We start from the raw sequence: 25,491 nt of genomic DNA, 5'->3' as shown, positions 1-25,491 counted from the left end.
TATGCTATGAAAATAAAGGATAATGTGTCGAAAATGGTCGGTATAGTGTGCAAAATCAGACAAACTGGATTCGACAATCAATGATATAGAAGAAACAGTTCAATAAATACCATTTGATTCTAGTCGTCTTGCGTGAAAGGACACGAGCTAGATGAGAGGACTGCAATGGGCTTCATAGTTTATCATTCAGACATGAGAATTTTGGTTAATATTTCAAGCAACGATCACAATTAGTGAATTACATGCCACAAGATGTGTATATTTGGCAGTTGAAATGGATATTTAAAACCTATTCTTTGGAAGATTTCTCATAAGTTACAGGTTATAAAGAAAGCGTTGTGAATTGCTTACTACTGAGAGAGCAAGCAACTGGAGGGAGTATCATCCTTTGTCTGAATCTCCTCCATTAGCTATCCTCTCTGCAATGGTACTGTTACATTGTTGAAGTTGGGAGCCATAAAAGTTACTTTTACGAGCGTCGCCAGAAGAAAGAAGCGGCATGGTACTGCTCGTGCCCTGACTCTCCAGCAACAACGTAGATGTAACTGGGGTGGCTGGAGATGCTTCTGCATCAGTCTCCCCACTGTAGTTAGAACCATCTTTTCCGATGCCTAGAACTGCATATAAGGCGAGGCAGAGGAGTCGAGGTAGATATGAGTTTCGAATCATTAACCGTTCATGGCGATTAAACAAGCAAAATGAGAAGAAAGGCAGGATAAAAGTGGTATGCAACATCATTTCCAGTTTTCCTACGTAGAAGCATGAAAAAAGAAAAGAAAGCAACCTGTTGATGAAGATATCACAGCAGGCAGGTTTGAGTGAGCATGTGTGGCGGGATTTCCAGCTCCCTTCTTTAACTTTGACTGAAAAGGTTAGCCAATCATTAATCACTTGACAACTATCACATCACAATAACAGATTTTTCAGTTCATACCTTAAGATGTTCTTCACAATGCTTCACCACCGATGAAATATTAGCAAAATGACCATACACTAGGGTGTAAGCCCACAAGAGAAGCTTCCTTGGCATGCTGAACTCTAGAATTTCAACCCCATCCATGCGCCGTTGGAAGTTTACTCCGGTTGCCAGTCGACCTGGAACTAGATACAGGTTCAAGCCAGATGGCAACACACAAGAGCTCTCACGAAAAAAGTTGTAAGAAGATCGAAGCAAAGAGTTAGCAGTTTCCCAATTCACTTCTGTAGCTCTTTTAACAAATACGTTATTGATTTTGGACAAGATCGGGCACCATTTCGGTTCAAGACTTCTCAGATGTGTTGAGTCCTCAAATGTTGAACTCCATAATTCATTAATTTGCAAATCCACACAAAGTAGCTGGTTACTTTCTAAACCAACAGGTAATGAACTTGACGTTTGAATTTCGGTTGAGGATTCAGAAGGAACGGGAGTGATCTGTGCCAAGCTAATTATAAGGGATCTACACCATGCAGTAGAAGCATGCCTGCAAACTTTTGCAATGCTAATATTGGACAACTTCGGATTCTTAAAACGTTTGCGAATCTTCTCATTTATTGCTTCAAGATTCTCAACCTTGACATTTCTCTCCAAAGTAATGATATGATCATGAAGATACCTGCGGCAATCAGATTCCAAAAGTTCATATCCAAGTACAGTAGCACTAGTGTTTGAATAGTCTGTGGCAACACTGGGAAAAAACAAAAGCTCGATAAACCAGATAACTCTCTAATATGCTTACCCAAACAAATTGCTTTCTGATATACCCGGTCCTTGTATTTCATGCAAACTGCACAGTTCTGGCCATAAGTTACCTTGCTCCATGAACAGAGCAAATATTTTCTCTAGTATATGTTCATAACCGCTTGCATCACCACAGCTGGCAATCCCAACTTGACGAACAGACGTAATCAAAACCTTGACATACCTCCCTAGAGCAACTGGAACTAGATCTTCAATGCACAATGCAAACTGGATTGATGATTGGTGTTACATGCCACATGATTCAATAAGCAACAACATAAGCAAGGTGCAACTCAACAAGATCTTCAACACAAAATGAAAATTGAATTCACAGAATTGATGGCCTGCCAACATCAATAAATGAAATATACATACATGCATACATAAATAAAAGCATAAAAACATGTGCGCTTGTACGCATATTGAACAAAAAAAAGTAAGAATTATATGGTTTCTCCATTAAAGAAACAAAAGGAAAAGTAACGGCCAAGATGACTTAATTACATTTATGCCAATTTTTGCATACAACTACATTACATATGCACGACATTAAATTATTTTCCCTGCATTGTATATAGGAATCTACAATTTAAATTTAATATGTGGTTGATGAAACATTGAATTGAATAGAAATAGTTCAAAGCATGTAGTTGTTACCCTTTTATCTGCTCGAAGTGATATATACGCACGCTCAAGGGTACAGATATCTCCAGTCTCCTCCAGAAGTTTCAAATAAAACAATAAGTACTTCCTTATACATGTAATAAACTTCCGAGAACTTTCTGGTAAATTAACTTCAAGTGCTTTTTTATTCCCAGAAAGACCAGGTGTTTTGCGCCTGAAATATAGATATGTCAAAAAGGTAGCTTCCTTTTTAATTGCACGTGCTGAAGGCATTACATTAGGTTAGACTTCTAATGCAAGAAATAAACTTCCAAAAACTTTATCGTAAATTAACTTCAAATGCCTTTTTGTTCTATGAAGACCAGAAGTTTTGTCCTGTAATACAGAATTACTTATGCTACATTGGAAGACTAACTTTCAAGTAAATTTGCTTTGAAATGTGTAAGCAAGTATAAAAGGTACTTCATTATGAATACTTCAAACCACAGAAAACATAGATTAGGACTTGACGTTACAAAGAAAATGGTATGGATAATTTCCTTTTACAAGAAAAACTAAATACTATGGATAATGTAATAATCATTTTCAAAACCTTCATGCTCTTCATATCACTTGGAACAGCTATCTACAATTCGAAACATGATTGCTTTCTATTAATAAGATAGATTCTAGCAATAACAGAAAGAGGAAGTAAGAACATCAATCATTTTCGATCCTATCCTGCATATAGTCAAATATAAAATAAGTTGACATACTACTTCATAATGCAAGCATATTGTGAAGACTTCTCTTCCGGTATCATTGAACTACCCTGAATGAGTTATCTATAACATAAAGACTTTGGACAAGCATTGAAACCATACCTTCCCTTTTTTATCGTGCTGTCAATCTCCCACATATTTATTGTAAATGATGAACGAGATGATTTAAAACAAAATGAGAGCTCATCCTTTGCTCTGCCCAGATCACCGCGCTCACCCCTTCTATAAAGACCTTGAGCAAGTGCATATCTGGCTTTATGATAGTGTTTAAGATCCCCTTCAACACAAGTTTCAAGTCCATAAAGACAATCGTTGTAAAGCATGTGCCACGCCTCTTCCACTTTAAGGGATTCATCATGCTTTATATCCTCAGAATTTGCCTCGCTGCCATCCACGCCTGAAGGTAAATCCAAAGTCTTGGAACCAAATTTATTCAGTATTTCCATCAAAGCATCTCTAGTTGACTGATTAAAGGCATAAGTTGAAAGATCCTGGAGAATTCCAACAAAAAGCAAGGATAAATAATATATATTATATATAAAAGGGAAAATGGAACTCATCCAAAGTCTACCATAGTTCGCTAAATATCTAAAATTCAAAAGGATGACATGAAACAGGAATTCACGAGTGTTTGTACTTCGTTGAAAACTAATATAATAAATCCACTATAATAAAAAAAAGCAACGATTACAACTTTATAAGATTTTATGCTAAAAACCTTCAAAGCCTGCAGATCCTGTTTTCCACATTTACCAAGAACCTTCAAGCGTGACGCATGCATCCTGTAAATAGAATCAACAGCTGATGGATTTAAGGCAATAGCTTTAGCATAATATGATAGAGCTTTATCGTGTGAAAGCCCGAGCTTTTCACTAAGTTTGCCCATATAGAATGCATGAGACCAATCTTGCCTGTATGAAAATAGAGCATAAAATAAAAAAACACGGTTAAATTACAAAATTGTGGTAAGGTATTGTTGAGAAATAAATCAAAAGATATCAAAAGTGAAGAGAGAATATACTGGTGTGCAAAAGCTTTTTTGAAATGTTTCAAGGAATTCTCACAAAATCTGAACCATGCTTCATTCTTCGGAGGCACCACCAACCGCTGATCATAAAATGGAACCACATTTTGAAGACTGTCATAGTACACAAGTGCTAGTAGCTCATGTATCTCACGCTGGAGTCACAAAAGGTTCAAACATGAGTTAACAACACCTTTTTATTTTTAACTCCCACAAGTTCTTAGACTCAAACTTGAGGCGGAAGAGTAAGAGTAATTAAAACCATGACAAGTATAGATAGAAAAGACCAAACATTATATGAGATGAGTCCATCTTACAGATTCAAGCATCGAATCATCTACTATTTACATATATTTTAATATTCAAAATAAAGAACATTTCTACAAATTATAGGTAAGAACCCTGACGAGTAATCTGAATAAACTTTAACTTTATTTCATTATAATGATGGTCATCAATAAAACGTGCAGGCGTTTCCTAAACATCAGTCCCATCTTAAATGAATATAATAAAATAAAAAAGTTATAAAAGCACCTCACTGCTAAAATGACATACTGTCCACATGATTAAGAAACAAACCTAACATACGGCAGAAATCATAAAATGATGGGGTCTGGTCTCCAACTGAACGTAGAGAAAATTTAGAAGTCAAACCTGCTGAGTTGGTGACTTTGCTAAAGCTAAACTCATAAGCAGACAACGCCTGCTCCTCCTTCGGCTTATCTCCACTCTATGGGGTAAAGTATCATTTTTCCTCCATCCTGCAACATTGATGTGCTTACTACCATCATTGAGCAGCAGGTCTACCTCCTGTTTTGTGGTAAATATAGAATTTCTGAGAATGGAACTTACAAGAATGATTTGAAGATGCATATCTGTAAGAAATGTGTACCCACCAAAACAGACAGGTGGATTATGCAAAATGACAGTACATTTACCTCATCATAAATATGTGCAAGTTTTTGCCAGCTCTCAAATCGCAGAGGATTATACAGTAAATCATATTTGAAGAGGCTTGCATTATGTTGTACAAATTCCTCCCCTTCCTTGGTGAGCACAAAACCTGGATATTTGTCGGTTGCACTCATTTCCTCGGATTGAGCAAGGAAAAAATACAAGTTGCTATAAACTTCCACATATGATTCAGAGCTGCAATCAGGCAAATACAGATAGCTCAATCTCAAGAGCAAACATTTAATGAATTTAATATTTTTAAAGTGAAGAATTACCCTGTTTTACCATAGGTCATGGCAAAGGTAATGCAAAGTCTTACCTCCCTAAGACTGATGTTCGATATTGTTTAAGGCTTCCTACATCATTAAGTAATATCTTTGTCATTGTTACAAGAAACTCATCTGAACCAGCTTCGTCAGAGAGTTTCTCTTCACACAAATTGGGATCATCCAGGAACTTGTCTATCACATTTCCATCCAATACTTCCTCTGGAGGTTTTAAAAAGTGTTTGCGGATGGCTCTTAGAACCCTTCGCAGTTTGACTAGTCCAGTTCTCTGAAAGGCAGAAAAGCAGGGCACCAGATAAAAGGCCAATCAAACTAAATTCAATTTAAAGCTAACTCCTGTAAATCATAAATTCAGAACTCTTGATAGTCCCACCAAAATATGGGAGTGCTAGTGTCTGATTTCTCCAAGTAAACATAAATTCTATCAAAGGGGAGGGAGACACTAATAGAACAGTGGACATACTTGCAGAAAGTACTTACAGAAGATGCCTTTGCATAAGGAAGTATATACTGGAAAACATCAGCACACTGTTCCTTGGTCTGATAATCCCCACGGCTAGTATTTTTATGTACAGATAGATCGTCGTCATATGATGAGTCACATCTGAGGTTTAACCCGTACAAGCAGAAAAAGCACTGATCCAAGGCATTGTCAATTTTTAACTCTAGCTCCTCCTTTTCATCTTCATTTTGCTCATTCTCACACTCTACTAGTTGGTCGCTATTATTTTCACCAGAGCTGAGCTTGCCGACAGATTCCTCACTTCCTTGCTTAATAAATTCTCCTTCTGTAGCATCTTTCAATATCAATTTATGAGTTGACAAGCCTTCCTGTGTTATATCCTCCTTAGCATCCTTCGCTGGGGATTTCTTTTCAACATTGTGACTTAACCCCAAATCTTGAGCATTTAATTTTGGTCGGTCTGGAGATGCTTTTACCTGACAATTCTGCCATTCCATGTCATCACATTCAATTCTTTTCCCATTTACCGAGCTGTTCAATTTAAGTTTCATATCCAAAGCTAAGAGATGCTTTATGGAAAATTTAAGAAACTTTCCTTCCTCTCCTTCACCCTCACCCCAACAGCAGAGACCATATTCTGCAAGTAGGTCATGTGTTGCAACAATTAACTCAACCTACATTGAAAAGTCAGAAATTGATCAGAATATTAGAGTAACAACTGCGAAGGGAATCTTTATAAAAAGAATAGGCCGAGAAGCACAATAGCAGGCTCGATAATTAACTTATTATCCTAAAAAGGTCATCTACTGACGTGAGATTTCACAGGCACGGAAAGATCAAGATGTTGGAGTTTGCAGAACGCAATGGCTGCATCTACAAGGCAGCATTTTTCAACTTGATCATCAACTGCTACCCCAGAAGACTTCTTAGAGAGGAATATGTTTATAACGTTACACATGACTGATAAAAGCAAGAACTGCATATCAGAAATCCTCCTTGTCTGTATGTCATTCTGCAAGCATAACAAAGTCAATGGTGGTAATGAATGAGTACAGCTCCTAAAGGAGAAGAGAGCAGACAAGAAAGGCATTAAAAATGCATTCTGTACACACTTAGTTTTAGCTTCAACCCTGATAAGCAAGTTGAAATCAAATGTTAGCAAAAATTAAACTAAAAATTATAAAATTCAAAAGCAACGTCCATAAACTTCCCTTATTCAGTAAGAGAAATAAATGTATTAAAAAAACTAACTACAATCTAACCCCATTGCCCTCTAAGGAATGACGTAACTAAAGATCTCAGGCAAGTGGAGTTTAAAATACCACTTTCGAATGAGATCAAATTTTCATCAAAGTCCATGCAGTAACTAAGCCTGCTCAAAGAAATTCCTATATCCAAACAAAGACATGATCATGCTTAAATAATTTATGCATGTATATGGTAATTAAATAATTGTGCATGTATATGGTAATTAAATAATTGTGCATGTATAGGGTAATTAAGTAATTATGCATGTATAGGATAAAACAGAGTCGTGAATAAAATTATCCATGTTGTCCACTACATATCCATCTATTTGAGTTACATCTATAACATGAGGAAATATCTTTCTTTTTCTCCAGAAAATCACCGGTATTTCTTTGACAATTGACATTATTCATGATATTTAATCTGACATTATAAGATCCATGAAAATTGGTTGGCACTTCGCACATGTACAAAAGGAAGATCAATGTCTCCATTCTAGGATAAATATTATAGTCATGTTTTCACATAAGCATCTTCACATTATTCACTAAACCAAATTTCTTGTTTATATAATTATGTCTTCATATTGTTTCCTTGAAATTGGTCATTTTTATTGAAAACTTTAATTCTAGTGAAGAACGCACTCTAATAAGTCAAAAAATAAACCAGAACCAAGATGATCATGTAAAGCACAAGAACTCAAATAGATTATTTGAAAGTTAAAGAGACCAAAAGATTCAGACCGTCAATAGAACTACAGGATAAGATACCTTATGCTCCAATCTACAACCGGGGGCAAAAGTTTACGAAGGACGCTTGTAAACTATTCTTATTTACCCATTTCACTAATGTTTGGACACTTCTCTATTAGATGAAAAGGACATGTAATGACATGGTAAGGAACAGCAAGTTTTCCCACTAAGTGATTCATGTAAAACAGATACTTGTACTTGATTCCATTATAATATCTTTAATAATGTAGGATTAATTGGATGAACTTGAGAAAATTGGTTTTACTTGCGTTACAGTTGTACACAATCATCTAGAGGCTTGATCAATTTTTCGATTTTAAATGAAGAAATCACTTAGTACATGAAAAGATAACAACAAAGTACAATAATGGGGAATATATATTGGCTTACTGAGTCTCCGGAATGTTCGATTGAGTTCTTTACTTGTGATATACAATGAGATATTGCTTTTACTTCTTCTGCAACTAGATGGTTGCAGTGGCTGCTCGCACTATCCTTTGTTTCTATGTCAGAGAGTGCTTTTGCCTCTGACTTCTCACGAAAGGATTTACTTGATGTAAAATACTCATGCATTCCAGCAGCAGCCACAAGTATTTGCAGCTTCCGTTGGTGAGAATTCAAATATATCTCCATATCCAAACGATTTTCCTTCTCACACGATTTGATTAAAACATCAATCGCTGCAAGTTCTACCGAAGTAACCCCTGCATCTTTCCTTCCCGAAAAATGCAAGGATAAAGCATCAATGTCAAGTTCATCTACACCAAATAGAAGTGGAGAAAGTAAAGTGATGCATTCTTCAAACATTTCTTTCTCAAACATTTCAGGTACAGCATTCTCCATCAAGAGGTCAACCTTTAAAACGTTGATTTCATAAAGTAGTCTATCCAAGGTCAACCTTTTCAAGACCCGACAGTGAGGGAGGCAGACCAGTGACACAGAATCATGCACATCATTCTTATTTTCCAGAAGTGATAAAGAAATACAGAACTCTTCACAGGCTTTTGCCTTGTTTCCATCCCACAAAGATAATTGCCCACTAAGCCAAAAGAATCGTACCCAGAAGGATCTGTTATTTGTGAAAAGTGAATTTTCAACAAATAAATGCTGGTTACTAGAATTTTCAGATGATATTCTGCTGTCACCTTGAAGACTGCTAGAGCCATTATCCCTCTTTCGGACAGAACTCAAATTCAAGGGATATTCCAGGGCTACTAACTCAATGATCTTACATAGATGATATGAAGCCTCTGACATGAATTCAGATTGCTTAGAAGTATCAGATGAGAATGACCCAAAGTCAAAATAGAGTTCAGCAAGAAAAAGATTGCATTCAAGAGATCTGTCCTTTCCCCAATGTCTTGTCAACTTTTCCAAGTCCAGAAATTTGAAAAATGCATCCTGAAATGAAGGATACGTTCTTGAAAGCTTTTCTAAAAGCATATGACTCACATGGTAAGCACCATAATTACAGGAATTCTCTACCAAAAAAGTATGAACATCATAGCAGTCCAAATCCCATTTACTCTCCTGATCAGGATAGGAAACAAACTTCCTGGTATCATGTTCAGTATCTTTGGTTCCCAATGCACAGGAAATAAAGGGTTCAAGATACTGAGTTACAACCCTGGCCAGATCTTTACTAGTAGAATAATCTAATTCTTCTATTCCAGGCTTACGACTTCTTAGCCTTTCAAGACGCGTACTACGTCTCTCCTGTGGATGTTCATCTAAACCACTTGCCTCTTTTTCTTTAAAAGAAGATGAATTTTCTGTGTTAGAATCCGCAAGAGATGTATTTCCACTAATGGAGGTAGAAGCAAGCTCTTTCCTCTCCATAAATGCAGTACTACAATCTAAACTGGGTGGTAGGCAAATTTTTAATCCAACATCACCAGATCTAAGTGGTTTTTCAACCTCCACCTCAGATCCGCATCCGCTCAATGGACGTAAGATATCTAGGAGTCCATCAACAAGACCTACCCAGGAAGCTTCTGCTAGATGGAGGTCTATATTCCGGTTTGACCTTTTAACTTTGACATCTTCATCAAGATCCTCTTCACTAGCCTTCCTCTTATCAGTAAATTTGAGGCGGACATGTTTTGGTTCTAGCTTATCAATACCTTTTGGTGCATATGGAACAGGTTCCGGCTCTTCAATTGTACGTTTCACATGCAAAGCACGAGCATGTGATGGCCAGTGCCTCAAAATCAATTCTGCTACAGAAAGACAGGCTACCTCATCACGTATGGCAATTAGAACTTCCAATAACTTCTCCATGCAATTCCCTTAACAACAACCACCCATAAAACATTTAGTACCATGTCTGTGAAAGAAATATGTTAAAAGACCATATAAAATACTCACAATTATTAGGGCTGCATGCAAGTCCTTGCTCAAATGCCCAACGTGAAATACTAAGTAAGCCCATTGAGCAAGATAAAGTACCCAGCTGGTTCCATACAACAGAATCTTTAGAATCAATTTCCACAGCTTGAAGATAACAATGCAGAGCACCCTCATAATGTGCAGATCCCTGTTGTAGAAATACAGCAGCAAGATTCTTAAGTGCTAAGAATCTGCAAAAGACCATTCACGAGAAATTACAAAAGAAGTGAATTGGTGAAAATATTCATCCAATAAAACCTTAAACTTTTGAAAACAAGTAGAAAAGATAGCATGTATCAGTAACCTGAGCTGCAGTAGATGATTATCACCAGCTTCACCATCAACCTGCATAACCAGAAAAATCAGGAATCCCATACATGGTTTGTTCTCCATCAATTACTGTGATCCTTTAAGAAAGCTAACCTGTGCAGATGCTATCAAATGATCCTTGAGAACGGATTCCAACAATTCACGAGCCTTTTCATACTCTTTTGCTTCTAACTTAAGAAGCCCATCGTGGTAAGTTTGTGTCAGATGGAATTCCTGCGTATAGCAGATAAAATTAAGATAGTGATTGAATCTTAAATTCAACTATTATTGTAGTGTCTAACCACACTTCTTTCCAAACAAAGTTGGAAATCATCGCAATTCTTAAAAATTTCCCAATAAGACGACTTAAAAACAACAGAGAGAAAACAAAAATACCAAACTTACAAGCTCCACGTTGCATCAAAGACCGTCAACTTGCCTAGTTGCATCGATATTAATTACAGTTAAACAAAAAATCCAGTAATCTCTAGAAACGCATTCTTTATTCACTCACGTAAACTCCTATGTGTTAAGGAAATTTCCACCTCGTTTAAACTACAGATGTAAACGACATTGAAGCTAAAAATGATAAACAAAAAACTACAAAGAGAGAAAGGAAGGGCATGCCTGAGCTTCTTTAGTGGGAGCTAGGGGTTCCCACTGATTTCTGGAGTCTGTATCATTAATTGCAGAGATTGAAAACTGAAACATAGAAGAAGTAGAGGTTATGAACATACAAATTGAAGTGAATCTCCGAAAATAATACGAATAATTGGAGGTTGTTTTGGCAAATCAATTGAATATTGTTTGAACTTGAGAATCAGGAAATCACTGTACCATATTTCGAAATACTGGGAGCGGTGTTGAGCCAGAGCTTTCACATTTAGCCCGCGAAGCTTCGGATTCTTTCGGAGTTTTGGGGTTCAATTGTCTCTTTACCTGCTAGTTCGCCCTGCTTCTTCGCCTCAACTTCTTCGCGCTATAAAATCTTGGCTGTTGATGGTTTCGAATTGGGGTGAATATTGGGGGAACCAACAACCAAATCAACCACAGAAGCCCAAAGCAATGGAATTGGGACGGGAAGGAATTTTAGAATTACTTTAATAAAAATACTATTTTTTTTTTCTTTTCTCACTTAAAAAAAATAAATAATAATAATAATAATAATAATAATAAATTGTGTTAACATATAAAAATGGTTAACCTTTTGTTTGAAAACTACTTAATTTTTTAAGTTTTTTTCAAAAATAAAAAAAAGTATTAATATTACTTTTAAAATTTCTTAAATATATTTAAGAATGTGAATAACTTTTTAATATTTTTTTAAAGTTAGGTGAATATTTTTTAAATAATTATTAATTCAATAAAGGTATTTTTATTTTTTTTAAATTTAAGGCTACTAAAATTCTATAAAGTTTATGCAGTTTTTAATAATATATTTGAAGTGACTATCCTTTTCTACTGTAAAAAGAAAAATTAATTTTAAAAAAAATAGAAAACTATTGGAAATTTAAGACTTTGTTAAAATTGTGGTTTTTTTTTTTTTTTTTTTTAATTTGAGTTGGGTTAATTTTTTTTTAAATCGGTTCACATGTTATAAAGTTTTTTAGTCTATTCCACCAACTGGTAAGATCTTTGGCACAAGAAGAAGGGGTTGATCCGTATCATCTTGATTGGGTTCTGATTTCTCTATTTTTTTAATAATACCGAGTTGGGTTCTTTTCCTACTTGTATCGAATAGAACATGTTGAGCCAAATCTTCTTCATGTAAAACCTGTTTTATTTAGATCGGGAAAATCGTACGGTTTTNGAGGATAGCAAGTTACAAATTCTGTCGCGGTAGGACATGTATTTCGATTACTATGAAATTCATAAATGAAGTAGTTAATGGTGGGGTTACCATTATCCTTTTTGCAATGACGAATCTTGTATGTGTTCCGAAGAAAAGTTGTTCATTTTTCGGGGTCTCGAAGGGGCGTGGAAACACATAAAAACTCTGGAATGGAAATAGAAAAGAGATGTAACTCCAGTTCCTTCGGAAATGGTAAGATCTTTGGCACAAGAAGAAGGGGTTGATCCGTATCATCTTGACTGGGTTCTGATTTCTCTATTTTTTTAATAATACCGAGTTGGGTTCTTTTCCTACCCGTATCGAATAGAACATGCTGAGCCAAATCTTCTTCATGTAAAACCTGTTTTATTTAGATCGGGAAAATCGTACGGTTTTATGAAACCGTGTGCTATAGCTCAAATCCGTAGTCAATCCTATTTACGATAGGAGCAGTTGACAATTGAATTCAATTTTGCCCATAGTGCGAAAAGAAGGAAGGTCCAATTTCGAAGTTCCAAACTATAATAATTTTAAAATTGTTAAGAAAATTAGAATATTTGATATATATAATGGAATTCAACGAACTTATAAATTTTAGTGTGCAAACTGTACAGTAAATAAATATAATATTAAGCGTATAATTAATTGAAAAAATTATTTATAAATTAAAAATCTAAAAATGTTTAAATAAATTACAAAATTGTAAGGTTTTGTGTTAGTTTGTCCGTTTATATGACTTGATAACTCGATGAATCCCAATTATTCCATCCAAATAATAAACGTTGAATTGTGTTATTATTATTATTTTAATTTAAGTTAAATTAAAATTTTAAATTTCCAAATAAATATATAAAAAGTTATTTTAAAATTATTTGAAAGTTGATATTTTTTAGATTTTTTTTTTTTTTTTTTTGAAAATTGAAAAGTATTATTAATATTTTTAAAACCCAAAGTTGAATAATATATTTTTATTAATTTAACGTTTTATTATATATGAGTATTAAGTAAAATAGTTTGCTTTTTATTTTAAAATTTGGACCGTTACACAGAAAGGACTTCTTCACATGGGGACGCTCACTACAGGCGATGTACAACATTTAATTCTGAAAATTTGAAATTTTATCACTGAGCGGCATGCGCCACGTGGCAGCCCGTTAGAATTCGACCGTTGCCAAGTTCTATATCTTTTCCTTTCACTCAGATTTCGTTTGCCTTGTGCTCCTCGTCTCACTTTCTGTCTCTTCTCGCCATCCGATCTGATTCTCTCTTCTCTCCTTCCCTCTCTTTCTCATGGCGATCGCTGCAGAGAACCAACCACAGGAGAAGGTAATTTGTTGTAGCATGTTTGTGATTGAGATTTGTGTGGTTTCGCGTTCGTTTTTTCAAGATTAGGATTGAATCGTTCATTTCGTTTTTCTCTCTCTTTTATACCAGGACGTGTCCGTTCTTTCAGTAACTAACGAGGACTTTAGTTTTCGTGTTTGTAGTAAAGAAATCAACGAGTTAGGGTTTCAAATTGTCGTTTGGTAGTTGACTATTTTTCCAGGAAGATGGATCGTTTTTGAAAGATACAGGAATTTGAATGTAAAAATGTTTTTGTAGATCACCACTACGGAGGCCTCTGCAGTCGAGAAGAGAAGATGGACGCTTAACGACTTTGACATTGGAAAACCTCTCGGAAGAGGGAAGTTCGGACATGTCTATCTAGCTAGAGAAAAGAGGGTGCGTTTTACTCACTCAACCTTACGTGTTTTGTGATTTTCGTTACTATGCAAGCTTTTGATCTCAAAAAGTCTTAATAAATTTCAGTTCACTAAGGAACTTGGGACTGAAAGATATTATATTCGTTTTGTTTGTGGATCTCATTCAAAAAGAACAATCATGTTCCTTCAAAATCAAAACAATATTGGTTTCTTGGATTTTACAGTTCAAAAGTTTTATTTTTATTTTATTTTTTCCTAGCATTTTAAAGGGAAGGAGAACCAGAAGTAGCTATCAGTTTTGATCCTTTCTGGTCTGGTTTTGTTTTTCTGGTTCCTAACCGGGAATGTTCATCAGAAATTTATGTTTCTTCATAGACCAGACACTAGCTAAGACTGTAAAATGATATTGGTTTTGCGCGTTGTTACCCGAGAAGATCGTAACTTACTACGTAGTGTGCTGATTTCTTCTCATAATTTGTGAGTGTTGACTTGATTCCCGTGAATTTCGAACAGAGTAATCACATTGTGGCACTGAAAGTCTTATTCAAGAGCCAGTTACAACAGTCTCAGGTTGAGCATCAGCTTCGCCGGGAAGTTGAAATACAGAGTCATCTTAGACACTCTAACATTCTGCGCCTCTATGGATATTTCTACGATCAAGTATTGTATTTTCTCTGGAAGTCTCTACAATGAATCCAATAATTTAAAGTTGTCCAATGAAATATTCAACCGCTGATCTTTCCCCCTTAAATGTTGTTGCTACAGAAACGAATTTATTTGGTACTGGAATATGCTCCCAGAGGTGAGCTTTACAAGGAACTACAGAAGTGCAAATACTTCAGTGAGAGACGTGCTGCTACTGTAAGTTCTCCCCTCCATGATGCCATGGTTCATGGTTCTTCTAATTTCAGTTACAGCATACGCGTAGGATATTTATTGTTCTAATGACGTTTTAAATTTATGTTGCATGAGACAGTACGTTGCATCGTTGGCCAGGGCTCTCATATACTGTCATGGAAAACATGTAATTCACAGAGACATCAAACCAGAAAATCTTCTAATTGGTGCCCAGGTTTGCTTGCTGGCTTCATTTTGATTTGACTTCTAGGTTTCTCAGTTATCAATGTTGGATTCTCTCTTTGGGGCTAAGCAAATGAGGCTTTCCTTTCACAGGGTGAACTGAAGATAGCAGATTTTGGATGGTCGGTGCACACATTTAACCGTAGGCGTACTATGTGCGGGACATTGGATTATCTGCCTCCTGAAATGGGTATGTATACTTAGACCGGATATCACAATCACTTATCTTTCAAATGTCCGTTTACGTTTTGCTTTAATACTCGTCGTCTTGTCAGTGGAGAGCGTGGAACACGATGCAAGTGTGGATATCTGGAGTCTTGGTGTCCTATGCTATGAGTTCCTCTATGGGGTACCCCCATTTGAGGCCAAGGAACACTCTGACACATACAGGAGGTAGATTTGATCGAAGCTTTTTATCTGATGTTATAAAACAGGTTCTTTCCATTGTTGATACAATTTTATATGATCAAACCTGCAGAATTGTGCAAGTAGATTTGAAATTTCCTCCAAGGCCAATCATTTCTTCGACTGCAAAGGACCTCATCAGTCAGGTATTATAGCCTTGCATATCTCGTTTGATAACACAGCCAATATATTTATCTTTATCGTATTGAGTGAACAAATGTTTTGCTTTTGTTGTTTTCCATGTAGATGCTTGTCAAGGATTGTTCTCAACGGCTGCCACTACACAAAGTTCTCGAACACCCTTGGATTGTCCAAAATGCAGAGCTATCTGGTGTATATAAGAGTTGAGATTCAACCTTGTTACAATAGCCATTTGAAACAACAAAGCTTCAAAATTTGATCTCCATTACTTGTGTGTGTAGCATCAGCGCAATCGGAGTCTCTGAGAGATTGTAAACAATTACTAATTGATAAATATCCATTCAATTGTCATCCCATTTGTTTTCCCAATTCTTCATCTGTTCTTCAACATGTTTGTGTTGGATGTGTACAAACAATTGATGGTAGCTTGGCATGCAAATTTTTACGATTAGAGAATGCTGTGCTCCTAATAGCAGTTGGTTTCACCTGCTATGGAATTGGACCTTTTACATAAGCATAGCAAAATTTAATAATTCTTTGTAACTTGTTCTCTCTGTCATGTTTTTAGATTCATCGTTCAACAATTAGTTGAATGGAAGATTCGAATCTCTAACCTATGTGATCGATATTAAGTTTTATACTAGGAGCATAACAACTTTGTTCTATGATGTTTAGGGTCTTGTTCTTCTTATGGAAGCGACTGGTCAGTGCAACATGATCATCGAAAGGCTAGGCAATAACTCATTGTGTAGGGACTGGGGTTTTTAATTAGTACCTTGTGAGATCCCACATTGGTTGGAGAGGGGAACGAAGTATTATTTTTTATAAGAATGTGGAAACCTCTCCCTAATAGAAATGTTTTAAAACCGTGAGACTGATAGCGATAGGTAATGAACCGAAGCGGACAAATATCTACTAACGGTGGGCTTGAAATGTTACATACCTTCTCTTAGAGCGTAGGATATGCCGTTATGAGTACTGAAACCAGTAATCTGATCCTTGCAAAGATGTAATTACAAGCTTCTGTTCGTTTTTCTGAAGTTTACTGCATCTTTGTTTCCCTAAATAACGAACACGTTTTTCCAATGGTCGAGGCTCGTGTTAAGATGATTCAATCGGAACTTTCCTCTCATAGCTGTAATTCCTTGGCATCTGTTTGTTTTCCTCAACATGTAGAACACAAAGAAAGGTAATTAAACAATCTCTATGTCATTAAAGATAGTGTGAAAAGTTTGCATTCACCACAACCCCAGATTACCAGTAGTCATTACAAGAACATTTACCATTTTTGAAATGGTGAAAACGACTTCGATCTCGCACTACAATCTCTCGTTCAACGATTTTCGAGATTATTTTCATTGCATCATGACAGTCGTCGCAAACTCTCAAGTTCTTAACTATTCTGATTGTAGTGCCCTCACTGGTATTGATAAGCCCAAATGCAAGGGCGAGCTTCTCGCTATGAGTAGAAAGAGCATCCTCCTTCTCTTCTTCATCTATATTATGAATCACAAGGTCAGTCTTTGGTTTATATCCCGCAAGTTTCATCTTCCACTTCAATTCCTTAATCATTGAGTATATTTTTGCAGATTGAGGGTGCGACAAGTCCCCCATGAAAAATTCATAAACCGAGTTATCGATCTCAATCCAACTGCAGCCAGGAGTTTTCATTGACTTGTTGTCTCGCATTTTCAACCGACAATTAGCTGCATCGTCCAGTCTACCCATTGAAGCATAAATATTAGCCAGGTACACAAGACTTCCTGAATGACTCGAGTCTAGTTCAAGTATGTGTCGAACCGTGCATTCTCCTCGTTTTGCATCTTTGTATATCCGACAACCACCAAGTAGTGCACCCCAAACAATTACATTAGGCAGCATAGGCATAGAGTTAATCAAAGACTCGGCTTGATCAAGACGCCCTGCACGACTAAGCAGATCGACCACACACCCATAGTGCTCAACCTTGGGAGTAATACCATAAACTTCAGCCATCATGTCAAAATACTCCAGCCCCTTATCAACCAACCCAGCATGAGTGCAGGATGTTAATAAACCCATGAAGGAAATATCATTTGGCTTTAAACCATCATCTTCAATCATTTCATCAAAGCACTTGAATGCTTCATCTGCATAGCCATACATAGCCAACCCCATAATTATTATACTCCATGAAGTCACATCTCTCTCCTGCATTTCATGAAACACCCTCTTGGCCTCCAATATGCATCCACATTTTGCATACATGTCTGCCAATGCATTCCCTAAAAACAGCCCTACTTCCATCTTGCTTCGTCTTATAAACTTGTGTATCCACTTCCCCAGATCAAGAGCACCAAGATGTGCACAAGCGGAGAGTACGCTAACAAGCGTTACATCGTTGGGTGCCGGGTCGCCTTCACGCTGCATTTGCCTGAACAACTCAATTGCATCTGCATACTTCTCATTCTGTGCATACCCAGCTATCATTGCGTTCCAAGAAACCACATTCCTCATTGGCATTTTCTCAAACAGATGGCGTGCTTCTTCTAAATTGCCCATCCTTGCATAGCCACTGATCATCGTCGACCAGGACACCAAGTTTTTCTCCATCATCCCATCAAAAACCATCCGGGCTTTCTCCACCATTCCACTAAAACAATACCCCGAAATCAAAGTGTTCCATGAAACAACATCTCTCACAGACATTTCATCAAACAGCTTCTGGGCAATCCAATTGCAACCCACCTTAAAATACAAATCCACCAGTGAATTCCTCACAAACAGATTGGATTCACAGCCATATTTGGTCACAAAACAATGAACTTTTTGGCCTTCAAGGACCTGGGCAAGGGCAGCGCAGGCCTTGAGCACAGAAGTGAAAGTATACTCATCTGGGTTTGGTGCATCAGGCATTACCAACTGGTTATTGAAGTAAGCAATAGTCTTGTGCCAAGCGTTGTGTTGAGCGAAGGCTTTGAGAAGAGCATTGTAGGCAAAGATGTTCGGAGAAGTAAGATAGTGATTGAAGACGAGAACAGAATGGCGCAGGTTGCCATGGGAGGAAGAAACGCCGATGAACTTGACTGCTACGATATTGGGGTCGATGGAGGGGATGGGGGAGGCGAGGAGTTGGGCTTGGATTTCGAAAAGCTGACGCATTGAAAGCTGGGCGGCGCATCGTAGAAGAAGGTGGATGATTCTGCGGTGGTTGTAGTCGTGAAGGACAGCCAGGGTGATTAGACGAATTGGCCGACAAAGTTCGAAGGCTGAGGAACCGCTTCCAATTCAAATAGAGCATCCAACCAGGTATTGTAAATTTGTTTAAAATTTTAATTTTGAAAGTTTAGGAATTAAATCTATGAGATCTCATCTCGATTGGAGAGGAGAACGAAACATTTTCTATTAGGGTGTGAAAACTTTTATATTGTAGACTCATTTTTAAACCGTGAGGCTAACGGCAAGATGTAACAGGCTAAAGTGGACAATATTTTGCTAGCGGTAGGCTTGGTCTGTTACAAATAGTATCAAAGCCAGATATCGAGCAGTGTGTTAGTGAGGATGCTGGGCCCTAAGGGGAGATAATGAATTCTCACATCAGTTGGAGAGGGGAATGAAGCATTTCTTATAAGGGTGTAGAAACTGAGGTGACGGCGACCGTAACAGGCCAAAACGGACATTATTTACTAGCAGTGGGCTTGAAGTGTTACAAATGGCATCAGAGCTAGTCATCAAATAGTATGCTAGCGAGGACACTAGACACTCAAGAGAGGTGGTTTGTGAGATCCTATATCGATTGGAAGGGGAGCGAAGTATTCCTTATAAGGGTATGGAAAATCTCTCTCTAATATACATGTTTTAAACATGTGAAGCTGACAGTGATACATAACAGATTAAAACGGACAATATTTACTAGTAATGAGTTTGAGCTAATAGTAAGAGAGTACTTTGTTTGTTAGGAAGTTATAACGAACATTGAAGACAGAAGTTACTCAAGACAAAAAAGACAAAAAATCCAGTAATCTCTAGCCCCATTTCCCTTTTCAAAGTAAATAACTCCCACAAGGCTAATTTTGGACTTTTGTCTCCGATGTCGGGAAATTGACTCTATTGCCCTTGTTCGTAAGTGTTTTTTTAGTTCAACAAATGTGGAGCACGGGATCAAACCGTCGATCTCAAGAAAAAGTATCAATGTTTAAACCGTTAAGCTATGCCAATGTTAGAGTCCTTCGTGTTCTATCACGATGTAAATGAATTAAAACGAATGAATTTCTAAGACCAAGTAAGAGAGAATTCAAAATCAAAACTCATATCATTCTGAAGAAACAGAACAAAATATGTGCACACACACAACAGCAGTTGCCTCAACCTTAAAAGCTCAGGCTGCGCTTACAAGTTGCAGCTTCATTACACTGCCAAACCTAACCGGCATCGACTCTTTAACCCAAAATTGCTGCTATTCTAAGCCAAACCTCTGAAAGATTTGAAAAGAACATTTCCAGTACCTTTCAGATGAATGTGTTTGAATTTTGAAAGGAAATTCACTTCTTTTCGGTGGCAATGGCAGAGCTCTTTAACACATGTAGCCTCTTCACAGTGGAAACAAACATGCTGCATGAAAATGAAGCCTAATAAGCTCACCATAAAAAGAAAGCTTAAGTAATGCCTGAAAGAGAGCTCCTGTTACATGAACTGATGAACAGCAATCAAGGAAGCATTTTAATGAAAGTGTTTAGAATGATGCAAAATACTAGATTTGACGGGGAAAATTGTGAGATCCTATATCGGTTGGAGAGGGGAATGAAACATTCTTTATAAGTACGTAGAAACCTCTCCCTAGTAGACAAGTTTTAAAAACTTTTGAGAGAAAGCCCAAAAGTGAAAGTTCAAATAGGACAATATCTATTAGCCGTGAGTTTGGACTGTTACAAATGATATCAGAGTCAAACATCGAGCGGTGTGCAAGCGAGGAAGTTGAGCCTTGAAGGAGGGTGGACACGGAGTGGTGTGTTAGCGAGAACGTTAGGTCCCGAAAGGAAGTGGATTGTGAGATCTTCAATCATAGGAACGAGTGTCAGCGAGGACGCTGGGCCCCGAAGGGGGTGGAATGTGAGATTCCACATCCGTTGGAGAGGGGAACGAAACATTCTATATAAAGGTGTGGAGACCTCTCCCTAGCAGACACATTTTAAAAATCTCAAAAAGGAAAGCTCAAAGAGGACAATATCTATTAGCAGTGGGCTTAAGCCGTTACAAAAATGATAGATGACATAAAACTAAAAGATCAGGAGTGGGAAATGCTTACTTCCATGGGACATCACCAACAAGCATTCTGTCCCCTTCATTATCATAGTAAACCAGAGTATACATCCCGTTCATCTGTTTGGAATCAGAAAATGTTGTTGTTTCCTCCATCTTTCTCCCTTCCTCAGCCTCCAGATAACCTTTTTGTGCTGTAGTTAATTAGAACGAAGAACATAAGAACACGTAGTTATTACTTAGGTCCCGTTTGATAGCCATTTGATTCGGTGAAAGTAGCGTTTATAAGATTAATAGATATATAGTGTTTAAATGCAAGGGATTGAAGGATTGCCTGCAAGAAGACAGTGGAAGAGCTCGTGTATGCCAGCAGAGAGTTGATCATAACTATTATAGGCTTGGAGATTCAGTTTCCTTCCAATGGGAACGCCATCCATACAGACTTTAACAAACATTTGTCCACTGCAACAGTCGGATTTTGAGCCATTCCCCTCCTTCACAGCTTTTGACAACTCAAGAGGGTTAGGCTTTGAAGAGCGGGGGATAACATAGATCTTCCTGGATGAACGGATGGGGGGCCAACCAACAGCTGATGCAGCCGATGCCCTGTTATCAAGATGTTGAAATTCCTTGCATTTAGCAACTTAGTTTACTTGTGTCCTTCAAAATTTTCTGGTCATATATGTTTTAGAATTAAAACTAGTTCGGTGTAGAAACCGCTCCCTAGCAGACGCATTTTAGAATCTTGAGGGGAAGCTTAAAAGGCAAAACCCAAAGAAAACAATATCTGCTAGTGGTGGGCTTGGATGGTTATAAACGGGATATCAGAGCCAGACACCGGGCGGTGTGCCAGCGAGGACGTTTACCCCAAGGGAGTGGATTGTGAGATCACATATCGGTTGGAGAGGGGAACGAAACATTCCTTATAAGGGTGTAGAAACCTCTCCCTAGCATACGCGTTTTAAAACCTTGAGAGGAAGTCCAGAAGGGACAATATCTGTTAGTGGTGAGTTTGAGTTGTTATAAATGGTATCAAAGCCAGACACCAAACGGAGTGCCAGTGAGAACGTTGGGCCCTCAAGGGAGGTGGATTATGAGATCCCACATTGGTTGGAGAGGGAAACAAAACATTTTTTATAAGGGTGCAGAAACCTTTCCCTAGCAGACGCGTTTTAAAACCTTGAGGGGAAGCCCAAAAGGGAAAGACCAAATAGGACAATATCTGCTAGTGGTGGGTTGAGCTATTACACATGGTATCAAAGCCAGACACTGGGCGGTGTGCCAACGAGGACACTAGGTCCAAAGGGGTAGATTGTGAGATCACACATTGGTTGGAGAGGGGATCGAAACATTCCTTATAAGGGTGTAGAAACCTCTCCCTAGCAAATGTGTTTTAAAACATTGAGGCGAAGCTTAGAAGAAAAAATCCAAAGAGGACAATATCGATTAGTGGTGGGTATGTATTTCGAGATTCAAGATAGCAGCAGCTTAAACCAGAAAGAAAACAGTCTAACTTTCATCTTAAAAACAAAAAAAACAATTTGAGAAAGTTGGAAATACAAAGTCTGGAAATACAAAGTTTCTGTAACAGTCCAAGCCACCGCTAACAGATATTGTCCTTTTCGGGCTTCCCGTCAAGGTTCTTAAAACACGGTCTACTAAAGAGAAGTTTTCACACCTTTATAAAAAATGTTTCGTTTTCCTTTCCAACCGACGTGGGCAATCAGTTTCAGTGACATGATATCTTGAGTGACATGAATTTGTAGAAAACAGGATTAGCAAACTAACCTTTTGTGATGGTGTTTAGGTTCTTGAGATGAATCAGCAGGAACAGAACCAGTGTTCGGACATGATTGCCCATTCAAGTAAGGAAACTCAGCTGTTCTCAAACTGCATGCCTTTGATGGCTCCTCTGACACCAACTCCAGGTTCTGGGTCATCAAAAAATGTTGCAAATATGGCACCAACTCCAGCTTGTGTGCTTCCCTTTGAAAAGCTGAAGATGGTAAGGAAGCAATCAGCTTGTGGGGTTGGAATTCATCATTTCCTGCAATGCCTTCAGCTTTTTCATAAACCGACCTTTTGTTGCTTCTAATGTTCAAACAACAAGGAAAAAGCTTAGCAGAAGAGACAAGAAATTCACCACTTTCATGGTTACCATTCAAGCTGCTGCTGCTGCTTTCTTCTCCTTCTCCTCCTGCCAATCCGAGTCTCAGTTCTGTTTTATTGTTCTCACTCACAGAGCTTTCAGCACCATTTCTAGTCAACTTCCATTCCCTGTTCATAGAGATCAGATCAAGAAGCTCAGGACACCTGCCCATTCTTTTCTTTTAAGGAAAACTTACAAATTCAACTTGAAACACAAATCAATTTCTATATATAGGTTAGGAATCCCGTATCTCTACAATGGTATGATATTGTCCACTTTGAACATAAGTTGCAACGGCTCACCGCTAGCAAATATTGTCCTTTTTGGGTTTTTAAACGTGTTTGATAGGAAGAGGTTTCCACCCCTTATAAAGGGTGTTTCGTTCTCTTCCCCAACCGATGTAGGATCTCTCACGTAAGCTCTCATGGTTTTGTTTTTGGGCTTCCCCAAAAGGCCACATACCAATGAAGATATATTCCTTACTTATAAACCCAGCATCATTTCCTAAATTAGCGAATATGAGACTCCCTCCCAACAATCCTCAATAATCCTTGAACAAAGTACACTATAAAGCCTCCCTCCTTGAACAAAGTACATTATAAAGCCTCCCATGAGGCCTATGTAACCCTTGAACCGCCTCTCTTTAATCGAGGCTTGACTCTTTTCTCGGGAGCCCTTAAACAAAGTACACCCTTTGTTCGACACTTGAATTACTTTTGACTACAACTTCGAGGTTAGCAACTTCTTTACTCGATACTTGACATGACTAAATTAAGGGTATAACTCTGATACCACGTTAGAAGTCGCCACAACTTTCGATAATGCATCTTTTCACCCCATAGTTTTGGATGAGGACAAATCACAAACAGTTAGTGTGCATCAGTAAAAGCTGATGCAAAGAAGGCAGTGGATTCAATTACAAAACGACAAATAAGGATAGGGGACGAGTAGATTAGATAACTGTTCTTTGCAGCATCAAACTTAAAATTCCCAGCAAAAGAAAAGCAACAAAAAAAAAGCACTAAGAAAATGGTTAAGCCATGGAACCCCACTATCTTTATGCGTAAAGAGATCAAAACTAAAGGGGAAAGAAAAAGATACTAAGAACATTTAGAATGCTTTGTGATGTCGAAATCATGGCTCCGTCCCTTAGTGGTGGTGGAGGAGCGTGTTCAATCCGTAGAGCAATAGGAGAAACTCGACACAGATCGATTTCATTTTGGGTGAATCCGCACTACGGAATAGAACTGTTGAGCTTTCACATGGCGGATTCGTTCAAGTGCAGCGAACTGCTTGAATTTGCTCTCATCAACATCACATAACATCACACATGACACCTTCACCAAAACGTGGCAAATTATTAATTTTATTTATTTATTTATTTATTTATAATAAGTAAAATGCATAATTTTTCTAGTATACTTATGTTATAAATATATCATTTTTATGCTTATAAAATCAAGAGGTGGTCTAAATAAATATCACCCCATTTTTCTTACTTGGAATAATATTACCCTATATTTCCATATATATATATATATGTGTCGTTTTAGGGAGAAAAAAAAATTATTTTTTTCTTAATTTTTTTTTTTGAAAAAAACTTAAATTCATGACGTAAAAATACGAGCATTTTTCAAACAATAATGCACCGTTGACTTTGGGTACCATAATTGTTTTTAGAATTCTATTCCATGTACTACATTTCTCACTTTCTTCATTATTATACTCCATCTCTTAATATAAAATATGTCAAACCTTTTCAAATTTTTTTAGTTGAACTTGTCCTTTTATTTTAACAATATCGTTAAATTACTTTTAATTAAAATAATATCCTTCTACCGTTAGATAATAAATTTATTAAAATATTGGACATAAACTAACAATTTCGTACCTTAACGATAGGTTAAAATTTTTATATAAATTTATTTTTTAAATAAAAAGGAAAGTTTCAGTCATATTTAAATAATTTGAAAAAAGTTAAGTGATAATAATTAAGCCCTAAAAGGCATGATTTGGTTTTATGATGATTTGTTTATTTCCCTAATAATTAGCAAAATGAAGGGATTTTAATTAATAGGTAATTGGTTTTATGAAGCTTATAAAACAAAACATGTAACATATCCGAAAAGTATGTGATTTTAAAGTTGATGCTACTCCTACAAGAATATGATGCATATTAAACTAATTTGTATTAAACTATATATGTATGGTGCATATGAATGATTTGCATGTTGTTTATAATTTGTAAACTAAAGAACTTTTTTAATTTAAGAAATGTAAAAATGGAGGATCTAAAATTTAAAATGATGAATCGAGAATTCAATGACGATGCTAATTTAAATGTTCAATCAAAGTTACAGGCATTGACTTCAAACAAATGAAAATGATGCGCATTAACTTTGAGCAAAAAAGTC

The 25,491-nt window shown here is 37.0% G+C and overlaps 4 protein-coding genes across 8 annotated transcripts; 1 reads left to right on the top strand and 3 right to left on the bottom strand.

The window, feature by feature from the left end:
- Positions 1 to 100: 100 nt before the first annotated feature.
- LOC111480227 lies at positions 101 to 11,598 on the bottom strand. The gene is made up of 19 exons (XM_023125151.1): positions 11,368 to 11,598; positions 11,158 to 11,232; positions 10,645 to 10,764; positions 10,526 to 10,566; positions 10,201 to 10,412; positions 8,224 to 10,121; positions 6,645 to 6,845; positions 5,851 to 6,507; positions 5,403 to 5,638; positions 5,068 to 5,278; positions 4,784 to 4,939; positions 4,127 to 4,284; positions 3,824 to 4,016; positions 3,208 to 3,596; positions 2,378 to 2,558; positions 1,719 to 1,948; positions 935 to 1,595; positions 785 to 863; positions 101 to 617 (listed from the first exon to the last, which is right to left on the bottom strand). The coding sequence occupies exons 1-19, from the start codon at positions 11,368 to 11,370 to the stop codon at positions 382 to 384; spliced, it is 5,937 nt and encodes a 1,978-aa protein (XP_022980919.1). The 5' UTR covers positions 11,371 to 11,598; the 3' UTR covers positions 101 to 381.
- Positions 11,599 to 13,556: 1,958 nt separating this feature from the next.
- On the top strand, positions 13,557 to 16,182 carry LOC111480305 (serine/threonine-protein kinase Aurora-1). Its single transcript, XM_023125267.1, has 9 exons — positions 13,557 to 13,687; positions 13,964 to 14,083; positions 14,578 to 14,724; positions 14,830 to 14,925; positions 15,041 to 15,136; positions 15,238 to 15,334; positions 15,420 to 15,537; positions 15,623 to 15,695; positions 15,796 to 16,182. Exons 1-9 carry the CDS (start codon positions 13,652 to 13,654, stop codon positions 15,895 to 15,897), a joined length of 885 nt encoding a protein of 294 aa, XP_022981035.1. The 5' UTR covers positions 13,557 to 13,651; the 3' UTR covers positions 15,898 to 16,182.
- A 698-nt stretch (positions 16,183 to 16,880) lies between these two features.
- On the bottom strand, positions 16,881 to 18,957 carry LOC111480253 (pentatricopeptide repeat-containing protein At3g62890-like). Its single transcript, XM_023125191.1, has one exon. The coding sequence runs from the start codon at positions 18,829 to 18,831 to the stop codon at positions 16,945 to 16,947; it is 1,887 nt and encodes a 628-aa protein (XP_022980959.1). The 5' UTR covers positions 18,832 to 18,957; the 3' UTR covers positions 16,881 to 16,944.
- Positions 18,958 to 19,965: 1,008 nt separating this feature from the next.
- LOC111480294 (auxin-responsive protein IAA16-like) lies at positions 19,966 to 24,210 on the bottom strand. 5 transcript variants are annotated; one of them, XM_023125253.1, is made up of 5 exons: positions 24,186 to 24,210; positions 22,717 to 23,205; positions 21,263 to 21,534; positions 20,975 to 21,122; positions 19,966 to 20,280 (listed from the first exon to the last, which is right to left on the bottom strand). In XM_023125253.1, coding segments are annotated over exons 1-5 (981 nt in total). In that variant the 5' UTR covers positions 24,188 to 24,210; the 3' UTR covers positions 19,966 to 20,210. The 5 variants fall into 5 exon arrangements, with proteins under 5 accessions (XP_022981021.1, XP_022981022.1, XP_022981023.1 ...); XM_023125254.1 differs by lacking the exon at positions 24,186 to 24,210 and having other exon boundaries at positions 22,717 to 22,990; positions 23,072 to 23,294; XM_023125255.1 differs by lacking the exon at positions 24,186 to 24,210 and having other exon boundaries at positions 22,717 to 22,975; positions 23,072 to 23,293.
- Positions 24,211 to 25,491: the final 1,281 nt, after the last annotated feature.

The sequence above is a fragment of the Cucurbita maxima genome, unplaced genomic scaffold, assembly GCF_002738345.1.
Source record: "Cucurbita maxima cultivar Rimu unplaced genomic scaffold, Cmax_1.0 Cma_Scf00006, whole genome shotgun sequence".
NCBI lineage: Eukaryota > Viridiplantae > Streptophyta > Magnoliopsida > Cucurbitales > Cucurbitaceae > Cucurbita > Cucurbita maxima.
This window is presented reverse-complemented; position numbering and strand designations above follow the sequence as displayed.